This window comes from Anomaloglossus baeobatrachus, chromosome 7 (assembly GCF_048569485.1).
Source record: "Anomaloglossus baeobatrachus isolate aAnoBae1 chromosome 7, aAnoBae1.hap1, whole genome shotgun sequence".
NCBI classification, from domain to species: Eukaryota; Metazoa; Chordata; class Amphibia; order Anura; family Aromobatidae; genus Anomaloglossus; species Anomaloglossus baeobatrachus.
The window spans coordinates 16119194-16146414 of record NC_134359.1 but is presented as its reverse complement, the minus strand read 5'-3'; the positions used below and the strand labels follow the sequence as shown (position 1 = coordinate 16146414).

The window sequence follows — 27221 nt, the reverse complement described above, 5'->3', positions numbered from 1 at the left end:
TATGAGATACCATCTCCTGAGCTTCTGTATCTAATCCTATGCGATACTGTCTGCTGAGCTGTGTATCTAATCCTCTCCTGTGTGATACAGTCTGCTGAGCCGTGTACCTAACCCCATCATGTGAGATACCGTCTCCTGAGCTTCTGTATCTAATCCTATGTGATACTGTCTGCTGAGCTGTGTATCTAATCCTATCCTGTGTGATACTGTCTGCTGAGCTGTGTATCTAATCCTATCCTGTGTGATACTGTCTGCTGAGCCGTATATCTAACCTCATCATGTGAGATACTGTCTCCTGAGCTTCTGCATCTAATCCTATGCGATACTGTCTACTGAGCTGTGTATCTAATCCTATAATGTGTGATGTTTTCTGCTGACCTGTGTATCTAATCCTATCACATGTGGTACTTACTGCTGAGCTGTGTATCTAATCCTATCCTGTGTGGGACTCACTGCTGAGCTGTGTATCTAATCCCATCCTATACTGTCTGCTGAGCCGTGTATCTAATCCTATCCTGTGTGATACTGTCTGCTGAGCTGTGTATCTAATCCCATCATGTTTGGTACTCTGCTGAGCTGTGTATCTAATCCTATCCTGTGTGGTACGCTCTGCTGAGCTGTGTATCTAATCCTCTCCTGTGTGGTACTCTCTGCTGAGCTGTGTATCTAATCCTGTCCTGTGTAGTACTCTCTGCTCAGCTGTGTATCTAATCCTATCATGCGTGGTACTCTCTGCTGAGCTGTGTATCTAATCCTATCATGCGTGGTACTCTCTGCTGAGCTGTGTCTCTAATCCTATCATGCGTGGTACTCTCTGCTGAGCTGTGTATCTAATCCTATCATGCGTGGTACTCTCTGCTGAGCTGTGTCTCTAATCCTATCATGCGTGGTACGCTCTGCTGAGCTGTGTCTCTAATCCTATCATGCGTGGTACTCTCTGCTGAGCTGTGTATCTAATCCTATCATGCGTGGTACTCTCTGCTGAGCTGTGTATCTAATCCTATCATGCGTGGTACTCTCTGCTGAGCTGTGTATCTAATCCTATCATGCGTGGTACGCTCTGCTGAGCTGTGTATCTAATCCTATCATGCGTGATACACAATCTGCACGCAGCATATAACGATTTCTCTCTTATTACGGTGACGAGCGCTGATCCACGTTTCAGGATTGCGTGATGTTGTTTTTTTAAAGTCACAGAGTTCAGTTGTCGCCGCTCCCAGGAATGTCGTGCGCTGGTTAATGCCTAACATGCTGGTTTAACCCGTTCACTTCCAACACCTGAATGTACAGCCCTGGAGGCGACACCAGCAAATAAAAGCCACAGGCCATACGAGGGCAGGAATGGCGGGTGCAGAGCCGGGGTGGCACCAGGACGTGGGCACCGCATCTTTGCACCTCTGCGGCAGTGAAGGGGTTACCCACCGCTCCGGTTAATCAGTAACCAAAGGTACAATCTGGGATTTGGTAACTGGTTAAAGTTACCAGCTGGTGTGCGATAACATGCCCCCTTGGGCATCCGGCTATGCGCTATATAATCAGGGGAAATGGCGGTGGGTAACGCGACAACGGGAGGGGAATTGGGAAATTAAGGCGTGAAATATTCAGGTGACGATTGGTGGCGATCACCACTGAAGTTTGCACAAAAGTGACACAAAATGGGGAATATTACATCTGCCATCTCTGGAGACATCATGTGGGGGCACCGGTGTCATCAGCCAAAATCCGCACCACATTTATCCATGGGGACAACAAGAGAAAACTGTATGTTACCCAAACCGGCGAATATTCTGGTGTCACCCTTCACCCCGGACACAGTACCTCAAGAGCCAGGGCGGCACGGTGGCTCAGTGGTTAGCACTGCAGTCTTGTGGTGGCTCAGTGGTTAGCACTGCAGTCTTGTGGTGGCTCAGTGGTTAGCACTGCAGTCTTGTGGTGGCTCAGTGGTTAGCACTGCAGTCTTGTGGTGGCTCAGTGGTTAGCACTGCAGTCTTGCAGCGCTGGGGTCCTGGGTTCAAATCGCACCAAGGACGCCGTCTGCAAGGAGTTTGTATGTTCTCCCCGTGTTTGCGTGGGTTTCCTCCGGGTTCTCCAGTTTCCTCCCACACTCCAAAGACATACACATAGGGAATTTAGATTGTGAACCCCAATGGGGACAGTGTTCCTGATGTATGTAAAGCGCTGCGGAATATGTTAGCGCTATATAAAGATTTGATTTGAAGAACCAATATCAATGAGCAGGTGTCACATATTGGGGGGGAGGGTGAAAATAATTGGGGGTCATTGGCCAGGACCCCGCCACATGGATTATCTGGCAATCCCAGTAACATTAGTGGATCAGAAGACACAAATGTGAAGTGTTGGCACTGATAGATCCGTTGTATTATCTCATAGAAAAGAGAAGAAACAGACCCCAATTAGGATGATGCTATGTTCACATGTTGCATTTTTGCTGCATTTTTTTATGCAGATTAAAAGCTGTTTTTTGCAGTAGAAGCAACAGCCACGAGGTTTCAGAAATCTCATGCACACAATTGCTTTTTTTTTTATTCCTGACTCTTGGAAAACTGCTGCTTTTCTTTTTTTGAAGATTGTAGCATGTCAATTATTTCAGCGTTTTTCCACCTTTTTTACACCCCAGAAAGTAATAATAAAAGTGCCAAAAAGCAAGCATGCAGTTTTGCAGCATTTTTGGTGAAACATGTACTGAAGAGAAATGACATCTGAATCTCCAGCAAAACCTGATCTTTGTAAGCAGCTTCTTTATTGCCAAGACAGCAGAAAAAAAAGCAACGTGTGAACATAGCCCAACATGCCTGGCCTGGGAGATAAAGAAAGCTCTAGTACTCAGCGACCGGCAGCTCTCCAGCAGGTGTGACACTAAACAATAGGAGGCCATAAAACAGGCCAGATCTGCGGACTCTCAGCTGCCTGCGTCTGGCTGTGACACTGGTGCAGAAGACCTGCCCCACTGAGCAATAGGGGACCAAATAGATATCTGCAAGTCTGTTGTTCTCTGTTATCAGCCATTTCACGTTTGCTTAGAGGAGAACTGGAGAATGTAGGAGGGGAATGCAGAATCCTCCCTGCTCTCCATAATCACTACTTTATATGATAAATCTCCGGCGCTGAGACATTTACATCCAAGTATTAGGCCACATGTAACTCACTGAATTCCCGGTTTTATTTTTCTCCCATTGCCCCCAAGTGTACAATATCCAGCCCCTCACTCCCAATGTATAATCTCCAGCCCCTACCGAGATGTATAATCCCCGGCCCCACCATACTGCCTGCCATTACTACCATGTGACAGAGCGGCCAGTGGTGCACATCTCACTGATACCAGTGCATCCTGTAATAGGAGCCTCCGGGGTTACAGCCCATTCATGGCATTTCTCCTCCTGAATCTTCCCCATCACCTGTGAGTGACATTACTGAGAAGTGGAAGGAGCCGCAGCAACGCAGCCATGAAGTGGAGACCCCGTAATGTTACAAAACGGGGGGCTGAGTGCTGAGGAGCAGAGGACAGGAAAGTCACCACCGCTCTGCTGACCCCATAACTGCAGAGTCCAGACCTCCTCTGGTAACATCAACACAAACTCTGCACCCGCCGGGGATTCATGTCCGATCAGCTGCAGCCGTACATCACCAGGCACAATGCCGAGCCGTACATCACTAAGCACAATGCTGAGCCGTACATCAACAAGCACAATGCCGAGCCGTATGTCACCAAACAATGCCGAGCCGTACATCACCAAGCACAATGCTGAACCGTACATCACCAAGCACAATGCCGAGCCGTACATCACCAAGCACAATGCCGTGCCGTATGTCACCAAACACAATGCCGAGGCGTACATCACCAAGCACAATGCCGTGCCGTATGTCACCAAACACAATGCCGAGGCGTACATCACCAAGCACAATGCCGAGCCGTACAGCACCAAACACAATGCTGAGCCATACATCACCAAGCACAATGCTGAGCTGTACATCACCAAGCACAATGCTGAGCCATACATCACCAAGCACAATGCCAAGCCGTACATCACCAAGCACAATGCCGAGCCGTACATCACCAAGCACAATGCCGAGCCATAAATCACCAAGCACAATGCCGAGCCGTACATCACCAAGCACAATGCCGAGCCGTACATCACCAAGCACAATGCCGAGCCGTACATCACCAAGCACAATGCTGAGCCGTACATCACCAAGCACAATGCCGAGCCGTACATCACCAAGCACAATGCCGAGCCGTACATCACCAGGCACAATGCCGAGCCGTACATCACCAATCACAATGCCGAGCCATACATCACCAAGCACAATGCTGAGCCGTACATCACCAAGCACAATGCCGAGCCGTACATCACCAAGCACAATGCCGAGCCGTATGTCACCAAACACAATGCCGAGGCGTACATCACCAAGCACAATGGTGAGCCATATATCACCAAGCACAATGCCGAGCCGTACATCACCAAGCACAATGCCGAGCCGTACATCACCAAACACAATGCTGAGCCATACATCACCAAGCACAATGCTGAGCTGTACATCACCAAGCACAATGCCGAGCCGTACATCACCAAGCACAATGCTGAGCCATAAATCACCAAGCACAATGCCGAGCCGTACATCACCAAGCACCATGCCGAGCCGTACATCACCAAGCACAATGCTGAGCCATACATCACCAAGCACAATGCAGAGCTGTACATCACCAAGCACAATGCCGAGCCGTACATCACCAAGCACAATGCCAAGCCGTACATCACCAAGCACAATGCTGAGCCGTACATCACCAAGCACAATGCAGAGCTGTACATCACCAAGCACAATGCCAAGCCGTACATCACCAAGCACAATGTCGAGCCGTACATCACCAAGCACAATGCTGAGCCGTACATCACCAAGCACAATGCTGAGCCGTACATCACCAAGCACAATTCCGAGCCGTATATCACCAAGCACAATGCTGAGCCGTACATCAGCAAGCACAATGCCGAGCCGTACATCACCAAGCACAATGCCGAGCCGTACATCACCAAGCACAATGCTGAGCCGTATATCACCAAGCACAATGCTGAGCCGTACATCACCAAGCACAATGCCGAGCCGTACATCACCAAGAAGAATGCCGAGCCGTACATCACCAAGCACAATGCCGAGCCCTACATCACCAAGAACAATGCCGAGCCATACATCACCAAGCACAATGCCGAACCGTACATCACCAAGCACAATGCCGAGCTGTACATTAACCAAACACAATGCTAAGCGTCGGATAGAGCGATGTAAAACAACCACCATGGACTCTGGAGGAGAAATGTTATTTGCAGTGATAGATTGCACTTTTCTATCTGATGGAGGAGTCTGGGTTTGGTGATGGAGGACGTTACCCCCTGACTGCTCTGTGCCCGCTGTACAGATGGTGGAGGAGGATGATGATGATGATGATGCTCCGGGCTGTTATCAGGGGGCAGCCGCGGCCTCTTAGCTCCAGTGATGGGAAATCTTAATGCTTTAAGGCATTGTGGACAATTGTAGCTGCCATCTTTGTGGGAACAGTTTATGGAAGACCCTTCTCTGTTCCCCATGACTGTGCCCAGTGCACGAGCTCCATTCCGGAATAGAGGGGGGAGAACATGACGCCGCACAGAGCCTGGACCCCAGCCCCATCCAATACAACAGGTATACACTAGACCGGAGATGGCGGTGCTATAGTGAGCTGCTGATGTCGGTTACTGGACCAGAGATGGCGGTGCTATAGTGAGCTGCTGATGTCGGTTACTGGACCGGAGATGGCGGTGCTATAGTGAGCTGCTGCTGTCGGTTACTGGATCAGAGATGGCGGTGCTATAGTGATCTGCTGATGTCGGTTACTGGACCGGAGATGGTGGTGCTATAGTGAGCTGCTGATGTCGGTTACTGGACCGGAGATGACGGTGCTATAGTGAGCTGCTGATGTCGGTTACTGGACCAGAGATGGCGGTGCTATAGTGAGCTGCTGATGCCGGTTACTGGACCAGAGATGGCGGTGCTATAGTGAGCTGCTGATGTCGGTTACTGGACCAGAGATGGCGGTGCTATAGTGAGCTGCTGCTGTCGGTTACTGGACCGGAGATGAAGGTGCTATAGTGAGCTGCTGCTGACGGTTACTGGACCAGAGATGGCGGTACTATAGTGAGCTGCTGATGTCGGTTACTGGACCGGAGATGGCGGTGCTATAGTGAGCTGCTGATGTCGGTTACTGGACCGCAGATGGCGGTGCTATAGTGAAATGCTGATGTCGGTTACTCGACCGGAGATGGCGGTGCTATAGTGAGCTGCTGATGTCGGTTACTGGACCAGATATGGAGGTGCTATAGTGAGCTGCTGATGTCGGTTACTGGACCGGAGATGGCGGTGCTATAGTGAGCTGCTGATGTTGGTTACTGGACCGGAGATGGCGGTGCTATAGTGAGCTGCTGATGTCGGTTACTGGACCGGAGATGGCGGTGCTATAGTGAGCTGCTGATGACGGTTACTGGACTGGAGATGGCGGTGCTATAGTGAGCTGCTGATGTCGGTTACTGGACCGGAGATGGCGGTGCTATAGTGAGCTGCTGATGTCGCTTACTGGACCGGAGATGGCGGTGCTATAGTGAGCTGCTGATGTCGGTTACTGGACCGGAGATGGTGGTGCTATAGTGAGCTGCTGATGTTGGTTACTGGACCGGAGATGGCAGTGCTATAGTGAGCTGCTGATGTCAGTTACTGGACCGGAGATGGCGGTGCTATAGTGAGCTGCTGATGTCGGTTACTGGACCAGAGATGGCGGTGCTATAGTGAGCTGCTGATGTCAGTTACTGGACCGGAGATGGCGGTGCTATAGTGAGCTGCTGATGTCGGTTACTGGACTGAAGAAGGCGGTGCTATAGTGAGCTGCTGATGTCGGTTACTGGACCGGAGATGGCGGTGCTATAGTGAGCTGCTGATGTCGGTTACTGGACCGGAGATGGCGGTGCTATAGTGAGCTGCTGATGTCGGTTACTGGACCGGAGATGGCGGTGCTATAGTGAGCTGCTGATGTCGGTTACTGGACCGGAGATGGCGGTGCTATAGTGAGCTGCTGATGTCGGTTACTGGACCGGAGATGGTGGTGCTATAGTGAGCTGCTGATGTCGGTTACTGGACCAGAGATGGCGGTGCTATAGTGAGCTGCTGATGTCGGTTACTGGACCGGAGATGAAGGTGCTATAGTGATCTGCTGATGTCGGTTACTGGACCGGAGATGAAGGTGCTATAGTGAGCTGCTCATGTCGGTTACTGGATCGGAGATGGCGGTGCTATAGTGAGCTGCTGATGTCGGTTACTGGATCGGAGATGACGGTGCTATAGTGAACTGCTGATGTCGGTTACTGGATCGGAGATGGCGGTGCTATAGTGAGCTGCTGATGTCGGTTACTGGACCGGAGATGGCGGTGCTATAGTGAACTGCTGATGTCGGTTACTGGACCGGAGATGGCGGTGCTATAGTGAACTGCTGATGTCGGTTACTGGACCAGAGATGAAGGTGCTATAGTGAACTGCTGATGTCGGTTACTGGACCGGAGATGGCGGTGCTATAGTGAGCTGCTGATGTCGGTTACTGGACCGGAGATGAAGGTGCTATAGTGAGCTGCTCATGTCGGTTACTGGATCGGAGATGGCGGTGCTATAGTGAGCTGCTGATGTTGGTTACTGGACCGGAGATGGCGGTGCTATAGTGAGCTGCTGATGTCGGTTACTGGACCGGAGATGGCAGTGCTATAGTGAGCTGCTGATGTCGGTTACTGGACCGGAGATGGCGGTGCTATAGTGAGCTGCTGATGTCGGTTACTGGACCGGAGATGGCGGTGCTATAGTGAGCTGCTGATGTCGGTTACTGGACCGGAGATGGCAGTGCTATAGTGAGCTGCTCATGTCGGTTACTGGATCGGAGATGGCGGTGCTATAGTGAGCTGCTGATGTTGGTTACTGGACCGGAGATGGCGGTGCTATAGTGAGCTGCTGATGTCGGTTACTGGACCGGAGATGGCAGTGCTATAGTGAGCTGCTGATGTCGGTTACTGGACCGGAGATGGCGGTGCTATAGTGAGCTGCTGATGTCGGTTACTGGACCGGAGATGGCAGTGCTATAGTGAGCTGCTGATGTCAGTTACTGGACCGGAGATGGCAGTGCTATAGTGAGCTGCTGATGTCGGTTACTGGACCGGAGATGGCAGTGCTATAGTGAGCTGCTCATGTCGGTTACTGGATCGGAGATGGCGGTGCTATAGTGAGCTGCTGATGTCGGTTACTGGACCGGAGATGGCGGTGCTATAGTGAGCTGCTGATGTCGGTTACTGGACCGGAGATGGCGGTGCTATAGTGAGCTGCTGATGTCGGTTACTGGATCGGAGATGGCGGTGCTATAGTGAGCTGCTGATGTTGGTTACTGGACCGGAGATGGCGGTGCTATAGTGAGCTGCTGATGTCGGTTACTGGACCGGAGATGGCGGTGCTATAGTGAGCTGCTGATGTTGGTTACTGGACCGGAGATGGCGGTGCTATAGTGAGCTGCTGATGTCGGTTACTGGACCGGAGATGGCGGTGCTATAGTGAGCTGCTGCTGTCGGTTACTGGATCAGAGATGGCGGTGCTATAGTGATCTGCTGATGTCGGTTACTGGACCGGAGATGGTGGTGCTATAGTGAGCTGCTGATGTCGGTTACTGGACCGGAGATGGCGGTGCTATAGTGATCTGCTGATGTCGGTTACTGGACCGGAGATGGTGGTGCTATAGTGAGCTGCTGATGTCGGTTACTGGACCGGAGATGGCGGTGCTATAGTGAGCTGCTGATGTCGGTTACTGGACCAGAGATGGCGGTGCTATAGTGAGCTGCTGATGCCGGTTACTGGACCAGAGATGGCGGTGCTATAGTGAGCTGCTGATGTCGGTTACTGGACCAGAGATGGCGGTGCTATAGTGAGCTGCTGCTGTCGGTTACTGGACCGGAGATGAAGGTGCTATAGTGAGCTGCTGCTGACGGTTACTGGACCAGAGATGGCGGTACTATAGTGAGCTGCTGATGTCGGTTACTGGACCGGAGATGGCGGTGCTATAGTGAGCTGCTGATGTCGGTTACTGGACCGCAGATGGCGGTGCTATAGTGAAATGCTGATGTCGGTTACTCGACCGGAGATGGCGGTGCTATAGTGAGCTGCTGATGTCGGTTACTGGACCAGATATGGAGGTGCTATAGTGAGCTGCTGATGTCGGTTACTGGACCGGAGATGGCGGTGCTATAGTGAGCTGCTGATGTTGGTTACTGGACCGGAGATGGCGGTGCTATAGTGAGCTGCTGATGTCGGTTACTGGACCGGAGATGGCGGTGCTATAGTGAGCTGCTGATGACGGTTACTGGACTGGAGATGGCGGTGCTATAGTGAGCTGCTGATGTCGGTTACTGGACCGGAGATGGCGGTGCTATAGTGAGCTGCTGATGTCGCTTACTGGACCGGAGATGGCGGTGCTATAGTGAGCTGCTGATGTCGGTTACTGGACCGGAGATGGTGGTGCTATAGTGAGCTGCTGATGTTGGTTACTGGACCGGAGATGGCAGTGCTATAGTGAGCTGCTGATGTCAGTTACTGGACCGGAGATGGCGGTGCTATAGTGAGCTGCTGATGTCGGTTACTGGACCAGAGATGGCGGTGCTATAGTGAGCTGCTGATGTCAGTTACTGGACCGGAGATGGCGGTGCTATAGTGAGCTGCTGATGTCGGTTACTGGACTGAAGAAGGCGGTGCTATAGTGAGCTGCTGATGTCGGTTACTGGACCGGAGATGGCGGTGCTATAGTGAGCTGCTGATGTCGGTTACTGGACCGGAGATGGCGGTGCTATAGTGAGCTGCTGATGTCGGTTACTGGACCGGAGATGGCGGTGCTATAGTGAGCTGCTGATGTCGGTTACTGGACCGGAGATGGCGGTGCTATAGTGAGCTGCTGATGTCGGTTACTGGACCGGAGATGGTGGTGCTATAGTGAGCTGCTGATGTCGGTTACTGGACCAGAGATGGCGGTGCTATAGTGAGCTGCTGATGTCGGTTACTGGACCGGAGATGAAGGTGCTATAGTGATCTGCTGATGTCGGTTACTGGACCGGAGATGAAGGTGCTATAGTGAGCTGCTCATGTCGGTTACTGGATCGGAGATGGCGGTGCTATAGTGAGCTGCTGATGTCGGTTACTGGATCGGAGATGACGGTGCTATAGTGAACTGCTGATGTCGGTTACTGGATCGGAGATGGCGGTGCTATAGTGAGCTGCTGATGTCGGTTACTGGACCGGAGATGGCGGTGCTATAGTGAACTGCTGATGTCGGTTACTGGACCGGAGATGGCGGTGCTATAGTGAACTGCTGATGTCGGTTACTGGACCAGAGATGAAGGTGCTATAGTGAACTGCTGATGTCGGTTACTGGACCGGAGATGGCGGTGCTATAGTGAGCTGCTGATGTCGGTTACTGGACCGGAGATGAAGGTGCTATAGTGAGCTGCTCATGTCGGTTACTGGATCGGAGATGGCGGTGCTATAGTGAGCTGCTGATGTTGGTTACTGGACCGGAGATGGCGGTGCTATAGTGAGCTGCTGATGTCGGTTACTGGACCGGAGATGGCAGTGCTATAGTGAGCTGCTGATGTCGGTTACTGGACCGGAGATGGCGGTGCTATAGTGAGCTGCTGATGTCGGTTACTGGACCGGAGATGGCGGTGCTATAGTGAGCTGCTGATGTCGGTTACTGGACCGGAGATGGCAGTGCTATAGTGAGCTGCTCATGTCGGTTACTGGATCGGAGATGGCGGTGCTATAGTGAGCTGCTGATGTTGGTTACTGGACCGGAGATGGCGGTGCTATAGTGAGCTGCTGATGTCGGTTACTGGACCGGAGATGGCAGTGCTATAGTGAGCTGCTGATGTCGGTTACTGGACCGGAGATGGCGGTGCTATAGTGAGCTGCTGATGTCGGTTACTGGACCGGAGATGGCAGTGCTATAGTGAGCTGCTGATGTCAGTTACTGGACCGGAGATGGCAGTGCTATAGTGAGCTGCTGATGTCGGTTACTGGACCGGAGATGGCAGTGCTATAGTGAGCTGCTCATGTCGGTTACTGGATCGGAGATGGCGGTGCTATAGTGAGCTGCTGATGTTGGTTACTGGACCGGAGATGGCGGTGCTATAGTGAGCTGCTGATGTCGGTTACTGGATCGGAGATGGCGGTGCTATAGTGAGCTGCTGATGTTGGTTACTGGACCGGAGATGGCGGTGCTATAGTGAGCTGCTGATGTCGGTTACTGGATCGGAGATGGCGGTGCTATAGTGAGCTGCTGATGTTGGTTACTGGACCGGAGATGGCGGTGCTATAGTGAGCTGCTGATGTCGGTTACTGGACCGGAGATGGCGGTGCTATAGTGAGCTGCTGATGTCGGTTACTGGACCGGAGATGGCGGTGCTATAGTGAGCTGCTGATGTTGGTTACTGGACCGGAGATGGCGGTGCTATAGTGAGCTGCTGATGTCGGTTACTGGACCGGAGATGGCGGTGCTATAGTGAGCTGATGATGTCGGTTACTGGACCGGAGATGGCGGTGCTATAGTGAGCTGCTGATGTCGGTTACTGGACCTGTAATGGACGTTTGCTGCGTTTCTATATCAGTAAAATTCTTTTAAGTCATTAGGGAAATTATATTGGGTGGAAAAACATAGAAAAGCCGGAGCCTCGTGTGAAACATAGAAGACATAATACGAGGCGGCGGCTGCTCGTGTTTGGGGTGACCCCCTCCCTTTCCGTCTCCAAACTTTCATTCATCTGCTGACTATAAAGTATTCTGAGGACGCCCCCGGCCCCGCTCCAGTTTCCATGATGCCCCAATGTTTTTTTTCTCTATCCATCTTCCTTTATCTCCCACGATGCTCTACTGCTGAGAACAGCCATTACTGCCCCCCCTTGTCCTGCAGCCGTATCCGGCCTTTGCAGCCCTGCCAGAATACACAGAGAGAGGAAGACCCCGGAGACGAGAATATTAAACAGCTCCACTATCTGGCCTCACATTACGGACCGCCATTCTGGGATAGACGGGGTTAATACCACCGCTCAGCCATTCTGTATAGTGAGACTACAGCTGACTACGACTGCACTGATAAGGATGAGGATGCAGCCATTAAAATAAGACTAGGTAGGCCTCAGCTACAAAAACTGTCTGTGTTGCCAATAGCAACCAATCACTGAGTAGCTTTCATTTCACCAGAGCTGTTTAAATAATGAAAGCTGTGCTGTGATTGGTTGCTATGGGAGACGGATTCAATAAATGAGGCCTACTGTTAACATCTATTTTTACTCTGGGGATCCTGTAAACCCGGTGGCCAGTGTTAACCCCTTACTTAGATTTTTCAACAACAGCATAAGACCTTATTTTGTTGTGTCCCTAGCAACCAATCACAGCAAAGCTTTCATTTTATTGGAGCGGTTTAAATAATGAAAGCTGTGCTGTGATTGGTCAGTATGGGCATGTGATTTGATAAATGAGGGCTACTGTTTTATGGCCAGTAGCCAATCACAACGCAGTATTCAGTATATAACCTGCTCTGGTCAAATCAACGTTGCGCTGTGATAGATTATAATCACTAAGGAATAAAAATGAACATGGAATTAATACATACAGAGAGAATTATAAAACATATTGTTGTGTATGTCTGAGGGGAAAGGCCTCAATAAAGAGGAGGGTCCTGGAAAAGAAAAATGAGCGCAAATTTCCGACACACCTTATGGGAGTATTTCATGGAGAACAATAAAGCAGAGACGGACGTTATATGAGGAAGTGATGGCGGAGAACCTACACTTATCAAACCTTCAGTGAATGTGCGCGAAATCTCAGGACACAAACAACGACCAATAGAGTCATCATCCTGCACCCCCCAAATGTCAGCATCATCATCCTACACCCCCAAGTGTCATCGCCATCATCCCACACCCCCAAATGTCAGCATCATCATCCTACACCCCCAAGTGTCAGCATCATCATCCCACACCCTCAAGTGGTAGCGCCGTCATCCCACACCCCCAAGTATCAGCGCCATCATCCCTCACCCCCAAATGTCAGCATCATCATCCTACACCCCCAAGTATCAGCGCCATCATCCCTCACCCCCAAATGTCAGCATCATCATCCTACACCCCCAAGTGTCAGCATCATCATCCCACACCCCCAAGTGTCAGCGCCGTCATCCCACACCCCCAAGTATCAGCGCCATCATCCCTCACCCCCAAATGTCAGCATCATCATCCTACACCCCCAAGTATCAGCGCCATCATCCCTCACCCCCAAGTGACAGCATCATCATCCCACACCCCCAAGTATCAGCGCCATCATCCCTCACCCCCAAATGTCAGCATCATCATCCTACACCCCCAAGTATCAGCGCCATCATTCCTCACCCCCAAGTGACAGCATCATTATCCTGCACCCCCAATTGTCAACGCCATCATCCCACACCCCCAAGTGACAGCATCATTATCCTGCACCCCCAATTGTCAACGCCATCATCCCACACCCCCAAGTGACAGCGTCATTATCCTGTACCCCCAGTGTCAGCGTCATTCTCCCGCTCCCTCCAAATCTCAGCATCATCATCCCGCACCCCCAAGTGTCAGCGCCGTCATCCCACACCCCCAAGTATCAGCGCCATCATCCCTCACCCCCAAGTGTCAGCATCATCATCCCGCACCCCCCAAATGTCAGCATCATCATCCTACACCTCCAAGTATCAGCGCCATCATCCCACACCCCCAAGTGACAGCATCATCATCCTACACCCCCAAGTGTCAGCGCCATCATCCCACACCCCCAAGTGACAGCATCATTATCCTGCACCCCCAATTGTCAACGCCATCATCCCACACCCCCAAGTGACAGCGTCATTATCCTGTAACCCCAGTGTCAGCATCATTCTCCCGCTCCCTCCAAATATCAGCGCCATCATCCCGCTCCCCCAAGTATCAGCGTTGTCATCATCCCACACCCCGAGTGTCAGTGTTATTATCCTGTACCCCCAGTGTCAGTGTCATTATCCTGCACCCAGTGTCAGTGTCATTATCCTGCACCCCAAGTGTCGGCGTCATTATGCTGTAACCCAAGTGTCAGTGTCATCATGTACCCCGAGTGTCAAGTGTCATTATCCCGTACCTCGAGCGTCATTATCCTGTACCCCAGTGTCAGTATCATTGTCCTGTACCCCCAGTATCATTATCCAATTCCCCAAGTGTCAGTGTCATTATCCTGTACCCGAGTGTCATTATCCTGTACCCCCAGTATCATTGTCGTTATCATCCTGTACCCTCAGTGTCAGTGTCATTATCCTGTACCCCGAGTGTCAGTGTCATTATCCTGTACCCCGAGTGTCATTATCCTGTACCCCCAGTATCATTGTCGTTATCATCCTGTACCCTCAGTGTCAGTGTCATTATCCTGTACCCCGAGTGTCAGTGTCATTATCCTGTACCCCGAGTGTCATTATCCTGTACCTGCAGTATCATTGTCGTTATCATCCTGTACCTCCAGTATCATTGTCGTTATCATCCTGTACCTCCAGTATCATTGTCGTTATCATCCTGTACCCTCAGTGTCAGTGTCATTATACTGTACCCCGAGTATCAGTGTCAGTGTCATCATCCTGTACCCCCAGTGTCATTATCCTGTACCCCCAGTGTCGGTGTCATCATCCTCTACCCCCAGTGTCATTATCCTGTACCCCCAGTGTCAGTGTCATTATCCTGTACCCCAATGTCATTATCCTGTACCCCCAGTGTCAGTGTCATTATCCTGTACCTCCAGTGTCAGTGTCATTAACCTGTACCCCCAGTATCAGTGTCATTATCCTGTACCCCCAGTGTCAGTGTCATTATCCCGTACCCCCAGTGTCATTATCCTGTACCCCCAGTGTCATTATCCTGTACCTCCAGTGTCATTATCCTGTACCTCCAGTGTCAGTGTCATTAACCTGTACCCCCAGTATCAGTGTCATTATCCTGTACCCCCAGTGTCAGTGTCATTATCCCGTACCCCCAGTGTCATTATCCGGTACCCCAGTGTCATTATCCTGTACCCCCAGTGTCATTATCCTGTACCCCCAGTGTCATTATCCTGTACCCCCAGTGTCAGTGTCATTATCCTGTACCCCCAGTGTCAGTGTCATTATCCTGTACCCCCAGTGTCATTATCCTGTACCCCCAGTGTCAGTGTCATTTTCCTGTACCCCCAGTGTCATTATCCTGTACCCCAGTGTCATTATCCTGTACCCCCAGTGTCAGTGTCATTATCCTGTACCCCCAGTGTCAGTGTCATTATCCTGTACCCCCAGTGTCAGAGTGATTCAGTATTCCAAAAGGAAAATATAATATATTGAGTTCTATCATTTACTTTATGGGGGGACGAGAGATGTCACTTTCCGTTTAGGGGGCCACGCCAGCGTGGAAGAAGTCACAATCTGCAGCTATAGGTGCTGCTATGTGGGATGTGGATCTTCTTTCGTGTGGACGGGAGGCGGCTGCGGAGAATCATTTATAGCACAATTCCTGGGTGATAAATGACAGAAGAGATATAAGATTATAGCAACATTTATCTCTGGTCTTGATATCCGCATCCATCAAACCAAGCAGGTGAACGAGTTCTCATATAATATGTGACACGCTCCAGTCACCGTGTAACCACAGAGAACTGCCTCTTCTGGTGTCTGGGAAAGCTGGGTTATGACCCTTGACCATCCTGGTAGCAGCACAGCAGACATGAGATATGCAATGCTGCGGACAATCAGTGCAATGAGATGTGCAATGCTGCGGACAATCAGTGCAATGAGATGTGCAATGCTGCAGACAATCAGTGCAATGAGATGTGCAATGCTGCAGACAATCAGTGCAATGAGATGTGCCATGCTGTGGACAATCAGTGCAATGAGATGTGCCATGCTGCGGACAATCAGTGCAATGAGATGTGCAATGCTGCAGACAATCAGTGCAATAAGATGTGCAATGCTGCAGACAATCAGTGCAGAGTTTGCATTGAGGGGTGCAGGAAGCTGTCACCCAGCTTTCCCAAAGGCACTGAGCGGATGACTCCATATATTGTGCTCACATCCAGCTCCATTACTGAAGCGCCAGTAAACTTTTCCTGAATTCTCTTGTTAGTTTTTAGATCTGTAGATAAGCTTTTGCCTCCATCCGCTCCCCAAAGAAGCCCCATTTTATGGAACCAGAAGGAAAGGCACGAAGCGCCGACACCACAAACCTCGCAGAGTTGGGGAAAAGGCGCCTCTTCTGCACGTCCCTCACTTCCCTGCGTGGGCAGCGACAGTGTCAACTCCAGCCACACCCGAACACCCTGCCAGGACGCAGGCAGCTGGCAGAGACCGCAATCCCAGCATGAGGACGTATACTGGAGACATATAGGATCATACTGGTTATGCCGGTTTCTGGGAAAGCTGGGTGACAAAGTCAATGCAGAATCCAAGACTGCAAACTGGCCAGGAAAATTCATATACATAAAGGGTGTGAGAAGAACACTGACACCGCAAACCCCTACTGTCCAGCCACAAATGCATCCACAAGACACAACTGTTTTTCATGGTGATGTCTCTTTAAGAAAAGCTGTTTATAAAATGTCAAAAAAGCCCTTTACTCATCGACCTCGTGTCCGCACTCAGCGCGTTGTTTATGAAAACGTCATTTTCCAGGGAAGCAGAATACACAAAAATTACTAATCGTCCCGCACCAGACGTATTCCTCAATATGCACCGAGCGGCGGCGTGGAGTCGTAAAGTGCGCAAAAGTCACTGATGGCGGGAAGCAATTTTTGGGTGCAAGATACTGGTGTAAAGCGTGATGTAAGAAAGCATAGAGGGTCCGACATGCCCTAAAACAATGACGTGGCGTGTGTCGCCGTGATAAATATGGCGCACCTTCTGCCTGCCTTACCGACAATTACGTGACCTGCAATTTTATTTTATTTTTTACATCTAGAGGTTGAAATTTAAACAGACAAAAAAGATCTCACAGCTGAGGGTCTGTTACAATTGTATCCAATCATCACCATGTTCTGGTAACAGCAGCAGATTGTTCCAATGTATCAGTGTAAGTAAAATGTATCAGCCTGGAATCCAAACTATTCCACCAAGTGACGGCATCTAGCCAGGATATGCTATCCCTTTATAACTTCTGGGGGTCTGACCTCTGCACCCCTACTGACCCTGGAAATGAAGGCGCTGTAGCACCTCCAGCTTTTTGCACACCAGTGGCCCAAAAACATTTGGTTATTCAGAAAACTGTGGTGTGGCCATATTTACCTGAATGGAGCTGTGCCGCTGTTCCCCAGCACTGCGGGGCAAGAAACGAGTGTAACGGGCCCCAAAAATATCAGTGCTGAAACGGTCACAGGGCTCATATCACTAACGATCAACAAACTATGGTGTATATGAGTGAGGCAATAAATGTACATAAACCTATAAATATTGTAATTACTAACAAAAGTTTATCTGGACCTGTTAAGACATGGGCGATTAGATTTTGGGGCACATATTTAATGGCAGAATAGTTATTATATTCTTGTACATTGGAGCAGTATCATAGTAGATATATTCTTATACATAGGGGCAGTATTATAGTTGTTACATTCTTGTACATAGGAGCAGTATTATAGTAGTTATATTCTTGTACATAGGGGGTAGTATTATAGTAGTTATATTCTTGTACATAGGGGCTGTATTATAGTAGTTATATTCCTGTACATAGGGGCAGTATTATAGTTGTTACATTCTTGTACATAGGAGCAGTATTATAGTAGTTATATTCTTGTACATAGGGGCAGTATTATAGTAATTATATTCTTGTACATAGAGAGCAGTATTATAGTAGTTATATTCTTGTATATAGGGGGCAGTATAAGGCTATGTTCGCACGTTGCGTTTTTTACCGCGTTTCTGCAGCGTTTTTGGCAGCAGCGTTTTTGGGCAAAAACGCATGCGTTTTTGATTAACAGCAAAGTCTATGGGAAAAGCAGAAATCCTGTCTGCACTTTGCTTTTTTTTCTGCAGCGTTTAATTTGCATATTTGTGGTCAAAAACCATGCTGAAAAAGAAGCAGCATGTCAGTTGTTTTTGCCATTTCTGCAGCGTTTCCTTAACATTGGAGTCAATGAGAAATGGCAAAAAGCAACCAAAATCACAATTCCTGCGTTTTTCATGCTTTTTACCTGCTTTTTCACAGCGTTTTTGGCTCCAAAAACGCATGCTTTTCTGGGGAAAAATTAATGGGTTCTAATGTTCCTTTACACACACACAATAACCGAAAATTTAAATGTAAAAAAATAATAAACTTTAGCTATTTTTCTGTTAAAATGTGCATAACCACTATTATTACATTAAAATTGATAATTTCCCATATAATTTTATTAAAAGTTAATTTTAGACTTTTTTTCTCTTTTTTCATTCTTTTTGACTAATTCAACTTTATTTCTCAGTGTCTTGATCTCAAAAACGCATCTGCAGAAACGCAGGTGAAAACGCAGGTAAAAAGCGCTAAAAACGCGGTAAAAACGCATGCGTTTTTAGCGCTAAAAAATGGTCAGAAGCCATTTGGTCAAAAACCAAGGGAAGGAAAACGTGCAGAATAAACTGCAGGTACTCCGACGCAACGTGCGCACATAGCCTTATAGTAGTTATATTCTTGTATATAGGGGGCAGTATTATAGTAGTTATATTCTTGTATATAAGAGCAGTATTATAGTAGTTATATTTTGTACATAGGGGCAGTATTATAGTAGTTATATTCTTGTATATAAGAGCAGTATTATAGTAGTTATATTTTGTACATAGGGGGCAGTATTATAGTAGTTATATTCTTGTACATAGAGGGCAGTAATATAGCAGTTATATTCTTGTACATAGGGGCAGTATTATAGTAGTTATATTCTTATACATAGGGGCAGTATTATAGTAGTTATATTCTTGTACATAGGGGCAGTATTATAGTAGTTATATTCTTGTATATAGGGGCAGTACTATAGTAGTTATATTCTTGTATATAGGGGCAGTATTATAGTAGTTATATTCTTGTATATAGGGGCAGTATTATAGCAGTTATATTCTTGTATATAGGGGGCAGTATTATAGCAGTTATATTCTTGTACACAGGAGCAGTATTATAGTAGGTATATTCTTGTACATAGGGGGCAGTATTATAGTAGTTATATTCTTGTACATAGGGGGCAGTATTATAGTAGTTATATACTTGTATATAGGGGGCAGTATTATAGCAGTTATATTCTTGTATATAGGGGGCAGTATTATAGCAGTTATATTCTTGTATATAGGGGGCAGTATTATAGCAGTTATATTCTTGTATATAGGGGGCAGTATTATAGCGGTTATATTCTTGTACATAGGGGCAGTATTATAGTAGTTATATTCTTGTACATAGGGGCAGTATTATAGTAGTTATATTCTTGTATATAGGGGGCAGTATTATAGCAGTTATATTCTTGTATATAGGGGGCAGTATTATAGCAGTTATATTCTTGTACACAGGAGCAGTATTATAGTAGGTATATTCTTGTACATAGGGGCGGTATTATAGTAGGTATATTCTTGTACATAGGGACGGTATTATAGTAGTTATATTCTTGTACATAGGGGGCAGTATTATAGTAGTTATATTCTTGTACATAGGGGGCAGTATTATAGTAGTTATATTCTTGTATATAGGGGGCAGTATTATAGCAGTTATATTCTTGTATATAGGGGGCAGTATTATAGTAGTTATATTCTTGTACACAGGAGCAGTAGTATAGTAGGTATATTCTTGTACATAGGGGCGGTACTATAGTAGTGTTATCCTGCTTCGCAAGTACAGACCTCATATTCTAGCTCCGGGGCACATGGTCCATTGTGGTTCTGTCAGTGGCATTAGTTGTATCAGATCGGTTGCTGACAGTTAGAAACCACAGTGATTTTCCCCCCATAGATAAGATATTGTGGTCTTGTACATCCTGATCACACAGAATTGTAGGCAGTCCACATTTACAGACTGAACAGGACACGCCATGTACTGAGAGCCCCGTTCCTGTGTCCTCTGAGCTGTGTGGACCCCGGAGGGTGTTGGTGGGTCGCACTATTATATATCATTACACATTTCTATGGAGGTCACGGAGCCTCACAGGGGTCTCAGTCCTAACATCAGGCAAGAATAAGACTTGGAATATAAAACTAGAAAGCCACACTATGGAGGAAAAGGATATTATTCAGCAAGAGCACCATGTGCGATACCCGCTGGGCCCTGGTGGCAGCACCGCACCCCGTGTCCGGCTGTGACCCCTCACACCCATTGTGGTATTGGTCAGGAGAGTTTTCCTGGGGCATCACTGGCATCATTGTATATTCAGTAACTTCAATGGGCGCTGGGTCCTACCAGTCACTGAGACAAGAATGAGCATTTAACTGGTGCCAACGCAATGCCAGCTGATTGGGTGGGAGGGGATGTAGTGGTTTGATGGGGGAGGGGTATAGTATATCCTATCCTAACAAATCATCTATAATACATATACTGAGTATAAAACTTTCTCCTAAAAGGGAAGAGACATTGGAGAAGGAAAAGCTGGTTAATGTAATCAGTGTATGATGCAGACGAGCGCTGCCCGGTCACAGGGACCGTATGGATGATGGAAGGCTCAGCGTGCATTATTCATCCACCTATATAATCCACATATACCTCCAGCAGTGGATTACAGGCCCCTGCATTATTCATCCACCTATATAATCCACATATACCTCCAGCAGCGGATTACAGGCCCCTGCATTATTCATCCAGCTATATAATCCACATATACCTCCAGCAGCGGATTACAGGCCCCTGCATTATTCATCCACCTATATAATCCACATATACCTCCAGAAGCGGATTACAGGCCCCTGCATTATTCATCCAGCTATATAATCCACATATACCTCCAGAAGCGGATTACAGGCCCCTGCATTATTCATCCAGCTATATAATCCACATATACCTCCAGAAGCGGATTACAGGCCCCTGCATTATTCATCCACCTATATAATCCACATATACCTCCAGCAGCGGATTACAGGCCCCTGCATTATTCATCCACCTATATAATCCACATATACCTCCAGAAGCGGATTACAGGCCCCTGCATTATTCATCCACCTATATAATCCACATATACCTCCAGCAGCGGATTACAGGCCCCTACATTATTCATCCACCTATATAATCCACATATACCTCCAGCAGCGGATTACAGGCCCCTACATTATTCATCCACCTATATAATCCACATATACCTCCAGCAGCAGATTACAGGCCCCTACATTATTCATCCACCTATATAATCCACATATACCTCCAGCAGCGGATTACAGGCCCCTACATTATTCATCCACCTATATAATCCACATATACCTCCAACAGCGGATTACAGGCCCCTACATTATTCATCCACCTATATAATCCACATATACCTCCAGCAGCGGATTACAGGCCCCTACATTATTCATCCACCTATATAATCCACATATACCTCCAGCAGCGGATTACAGGCCCCTACATTATTCATCCACCTATATAATCCACATATACCTCAAGCAACGGATTACAGGCCCCTACATTATTCATCCACCTATATAATCCACATATACCTCCAGCAACGGATTACAGGCCCCTACATTATTCATCCACCTATATAATCCACATATACCTCCAGCAGCAGATTACAGGCCCCTACATTATTCATCCACCTATATAATCCACATATACCTCCAGCAGCGGATTACAGGCCCCTACATTATTCATCCACCTATATAATCCACATATACCTCCAGCAGCGGATTACAGGCCCCTACATTATTCATTCTGACCGGCAGCCGGAATCACCACTTACATCATGCGATTTGCTGCCACTTACAAGCCATCATCCAATGATACAAAAACTGCAAGAAGAAAATTTATAAAGAAACCAATGGGGAGGGGGGAAAAAAAATCTCAGGCCCATTAGCTCATATTTGCAATCTCCAAATCACATGAACCTGAAATTTTGGAATTGTTTAGTCTCTGTGACCTTATAAACAACATTTAACCATTTTTATGTTTTTCTCCACATTTCGTGAGCCGAAGAGCTTACAATCTAGTGCGGTACTTCAGCCTCTGACATGAGACACTTTCACTTTCTGGTTCCTGTGGAAAGAAGACGCCTCAAAGAAACATATTTTTGCAGGAACAAAAAGCCCCATCTGTAGTGGGGGGGGGGGGGTCAGGACTATGAAAACCGAACCAATCCTCAGGGCTAGTGACCAGGACCCCCCCCCCCCATCAGCTGTACATACACCTGCAAAAACTAAAAGCGACTAAATCTATATGTTATGGCAGGAACACACCGGGCCCCAGGACTCGCCATTGCAGTGGCACTACATGGGCCACAAGCCAAAAATTCCTTATTCCCTTTATTTGCTGTTTAAACAAGTTCCTGTTAGACCCAAGGAAGAGTCTGGAAGATCTAAGATTATCTGATCCAGGGCCCTGGGATCACTAAGATCAGGGACACTCCGGGGTCAGGGGTCAATCCAGCTGAGCTGTCAACAATGTGACACCCTGCAAAGGGTTAAAAGCTATTATTTATGGCTCTGGATCCTGCAGAGGTCACAGGTCCGACCCCAAATGACATGTGTGCACCCCAACAAGAGGCACAATCCAGAAGCAGCCCCCTGGATGTCACCAGAGAGGGGTCCAGGATGTGTGACACATTCCACCGCCCCGCCCCCTTATCTGTCAAACCCCCTTTATAGCGTGCTAATACCATTAACCCTTCCACTGCTGGGGTTTAGAGTAAATGCATAGATATTAGGTCGAAATGCCCAAGTGTAGTTTACAATATTGGGGTTCACAGTGAAAATATGGGGGTGGGGAGTGGGCAGAGCCTAATACAAGACACCCAGAATCCAAAAAGAAATGACAAATCCTTATTCAAAAATGATCCCCAATAAAGAATGTGATCAGAGATCTGCAGCGGTGCAGGGGCAATATTGGGGGGCGCACCCCACTCCCCCCCATGCACTCACCTTTCTCTTGCAGGGGAGAGCTCACATCTTCTCGGCTGACCTGGGTGAATATGGACGGATTGTCCATCACCTCCCCGGATCCTGCAGGAGTCCGCTCACTTCTTCCTGCCTCTGGGCTTCGGGGTGGATGGAGAATTAAGGAATACAGGGCGGGAAGGGGCCAGGACGGAGGGCATGGGGGGGACGGCCACCGAGGGGGGCAGGGAGGAAAAAAGAAAGAAAAAAAGAAAAACAAAAAAGGGAGATTGCTGGAAACTTTGTTACAACATGGAGTTCTGCGCTCACAGCTCGGATACAAACATGGAACCCAGGGGCGGTTTCAAGGGACCCCAATTAAAGCGGCGATTCCTCCCGTGCCCACTGGGGGCCGCTCGCTCTGCTCACACTGAGACAATGTTATTCAATGAGGGGGAGTGAGCTCATTCCCCACTCACCCCGGGGTCACAGGACGGGTGGAAGGGGTGGACCTGGGCAGTGTGGGCGCAACTGGTGCAGACACATCCAGCTAGAGAGGCAGCTGCTGCAGAAACTCTTCTATGTCAGGGCAGAAGTGGACACAAGGGTGTAGCTGGTACCGAACATCTGGACACCTCTGGGTCTTGAAAAGAATTACTGAAAGCCAGGCTGCAGCTGCTGCAGAACGTCTTCATAGCTCAGGGTTTAGTTATATTCTTGTACATAGGGCAGTATTATAGTAGTAATATTCTTGTAAATAGGGGGCAGTATTATAGTAGTTATATTCTTGTATATAGGGGCAGTATTATAGTAGTTATATTCTTGTACATAGGGGCAGTATTATAGTAGTTATATTCTTGTACATAGGGGCAGTATTATAGTAGTTATATTCTTGTATATAGGGGCAGTATTATAGTAGTTATATTCTTGTACATAGGGGGCAGTATTATAGTAGTTATATTCTTGTACATAGGGGCAGTATTATAGTAGTTATATTTTTGTATATAGGGGCAGTATTATAGTAGTTATATTCTTGTACATAGGGGCAGTATTATAGTAGTTATATTCTTGTATATAGGGGCAGTATTATAGTAGTTATATTTTTGTACATAGGGGCAGTATTATAGTAGTTATATTCTTGTACATAGGGGCAGTATTATAGTAGTTATATTCTTGTATATAGGAGCAGTATTATAGTAGTTATATTCTTGTACATAGGGGCAGTATTATAGTAGTTATATTCTTGTATATAGGGGCAGTATTATAGTAGCTATATTCTTGTACATAGGGGCAGTATTATAGTAGTTATATTCTTGTACATAGGGGCAGTATTATAGTAGTTATATTCTTGTACATAGGGGCAGTATTATAGTAGTTATATTCTTGTATATAGGGGCAGTATTATAGTAGTTATATTCTTGTACATAGGGGCAGTATTATAGTAGTTATATTCTTGTATATAGGGGCAGTATTATAGTGGTTATATTCTTGTACATAGGGGCAGTATTATAGTAGTTATATTCTTGTACATAGAGGCAGTATTATAGTAGTTATATTCTTGTATATAGGAGCAGTATTATAGTAGTTATATTGTATATAGGGGCAGTATTATAGTGGTTATATTCTTGTACATAGGGGGCAGTATTATAGTAGTTATATTCTTGTATATAGGGGCAGTATTATAGTAGTTATATTCTTGTACATAGAGGCAGTATTATAGTAGTTATATTCTTGTACATAGGGCAGTATTATAGTAGTAATATTCTTGTAAATAGGGGGCAGTATTATAGTAGTTATATTCTTGTATATAGGGGCAGTATTATAGTAGTTATATTCTTGTACATAGGGGCAGTATTATAGTAGTTATATTCTTGTACATAGGGGCAGTATTATAGTAGTTATATTCTTGTATATAGGGGCAGTATTATAGTAGTTATATTCTTGTACATAGGGGGCAGTATTATAGTAGTTATATTCTTGTACATAGGGGCAGTATTATAGTAGTTATATTTTTGTATATAGGGGCAGTATTATAGTAGTTATATTCTTGTACATAGGGGCAGTATTATAGTAGTTATATTCTTGTATATAGGGGCAGTATTATAGTAGTTATATTCTTGTACATAGGGGCAGTATTATAGTAGTTATATTCTTGTACATAGGGGCAGTATTATAGTAGTTATATTCTTGTATATAGGAGCAGTATTATAGTAGTTATATTCTTGTACATAGGGGCAGTATTATAGTAGTTATATTCTTGTATATAGGGGCAGTATTATAGTAGTTATATTCTTGTACATAGGGGCAGTATTATAGTAGTTATATTCTTGTACATAGGGGCAGTATTATAGTAGTTATATTCTTGTACATAGGGGCAGTATTATAGTAGTTATATTCTTGTATATAGGGGCAGTATTATAGTAGTTATATTCTTGTACATAGGGGCAGTATTATAGTAGTTATATTCTTGTATATAGGGGCAGTATTATAGTGGTTATATTCTTGTACATAGAGGGCAGTATTATAGTAGTTATATTCTTGTACATAGAGGCAGTATTATAGTAGTTATATTCTTGTATATAGGAGCAGTATTATAGTAGTTATATTGTATATAGGGGCAGTATTATAGTGGTTATATTCTTGTACATAGGGGGCAGTATTATAGTAGTTATATTCTTGTATATAGGGGCAGTATTATAGTAGTTATATTCTTGTACATAGAGGCAGTATTATAGTAGTTATATTCTTGTACATAGGGGGCAGTATTATAGTAGTTATATTCTTGTACATAGGGGCAGTATTATAGTAGTTATATTCTTGTACATAGGGGGCAGTATTATAGTAGGTATATTCTTGTACATAGGGGCAGTATTGTAGTTATATTCTTGTACATAGGGGGCAGTATTATAGTAGTTATATTCTTGTACATAGGGGGCAGTATTATAGTAGTTATATTCTTGTACATAGGGACAGTATTATAGTAGTTATATTCTTGTACATAGGGGGCAGTATTATACTAGTTATATTCTTGAACATATGAGCAGTATTATAGTAGTTATATTCTTGTACATAGGGGGAAGTATTATAGTAGTTATATTCTTGTACATAGGGGGCAGTATTATAGTAGGTATATTCTTGTACATAGGGGCAGTATTGTAGTTATATTCTTGTATATAGGGGGCAGTATTATAGTAGGTATATTCTTGTACATGGGGGGCAGTATTATAGTAGTTATATTTTTGTACATAGGAGCAGTATTATAGTAGTTATATTCCTGTACATAAGGGGCAGTATTGTAGTTATATTCTTGTACATAGGGGGCAGTATTATAGTAGGTATATTCTTGTACATGGGGGGCAGTATTATAGTAGTTATATTTTTGTACATAGGGGCAGTATTATAGTAGTTATATTCTTGTACATAGGGGGCAGTATTATAGTAGTTATATTTTTGTATATAGGGGCAGTATTATAGTAGTTATATTCTTGTACATAGGGGGCAGTATTATAGTAGTTATATTCCTGTACATAGGAGCAGTATCATAGTAGTTATATTCTTGTACATAGGGCAGTATTATAGTAGTTCTATTCTTGTACATAAGGGGCAGTATTATAGTAGTTATATTCTTGTACATAGGAGCAGTATTATAGTAGTTTTATTCTTGTACATAAGGGGCAGTATTATAGTAGTTATATTCTTGTACATAGGGAGCAGTATTATAGTAGTTATATTCTTGTATATAGGGGGCAGTATTATAGTAGTTATATTCTTGTACATAGGGGGCAGTATTATAGTAGTTCTATTCTTGTACATAAGGGGCAGTATTATAGTAGTTATATTCTTGTACATAGGGAGCAGTATTATAGTAGTTATATTCTTGTATATAGGGGGCAGTATTATAGTAGTTATATTCTTGTACATAGGGCAGTATTATAGTACTTCTATTCTTGTACATAAGGGGCAGTATTATAGTAGTTATATTCTTGTACATAGGAGCAGTATTATAGTAGTTATATTCTTGTACATAGGGCAGTATTATAGTAGTTATATTCTTGTACATAAGGGGCAGTATTATAGCAGTTATATTCTT

The 27221-nt window shown here is 46.3% G+C and overlaps 1 protein-coding gene across 1 annotated transcript in view; it reads right to left on the bottom strand.

The window, feature by feature from the left end:
* CTDSP1 (CTD small phosphatase 1) overlaps nucleotides 1-23495 on the bottom strand; it is a 42410-nt gene extending 18915 nt beyond the window's left edge. Inside the window, exon 1 of the mRNA XM_075317071.1 lies at nucleotides 23177-23495. Coding sequence (XP_075173186.1) covers nucleotides 23177-23243 — 67 coding nt within the window. The 5' untranslated portion in view covers nucleotides 23244-23495. The remainder of the gene's footprint in view (nucleotides 1-23176) is intronic.
* Nucleotides 23496-27221: the final 3726 nt, after the last annotated feature.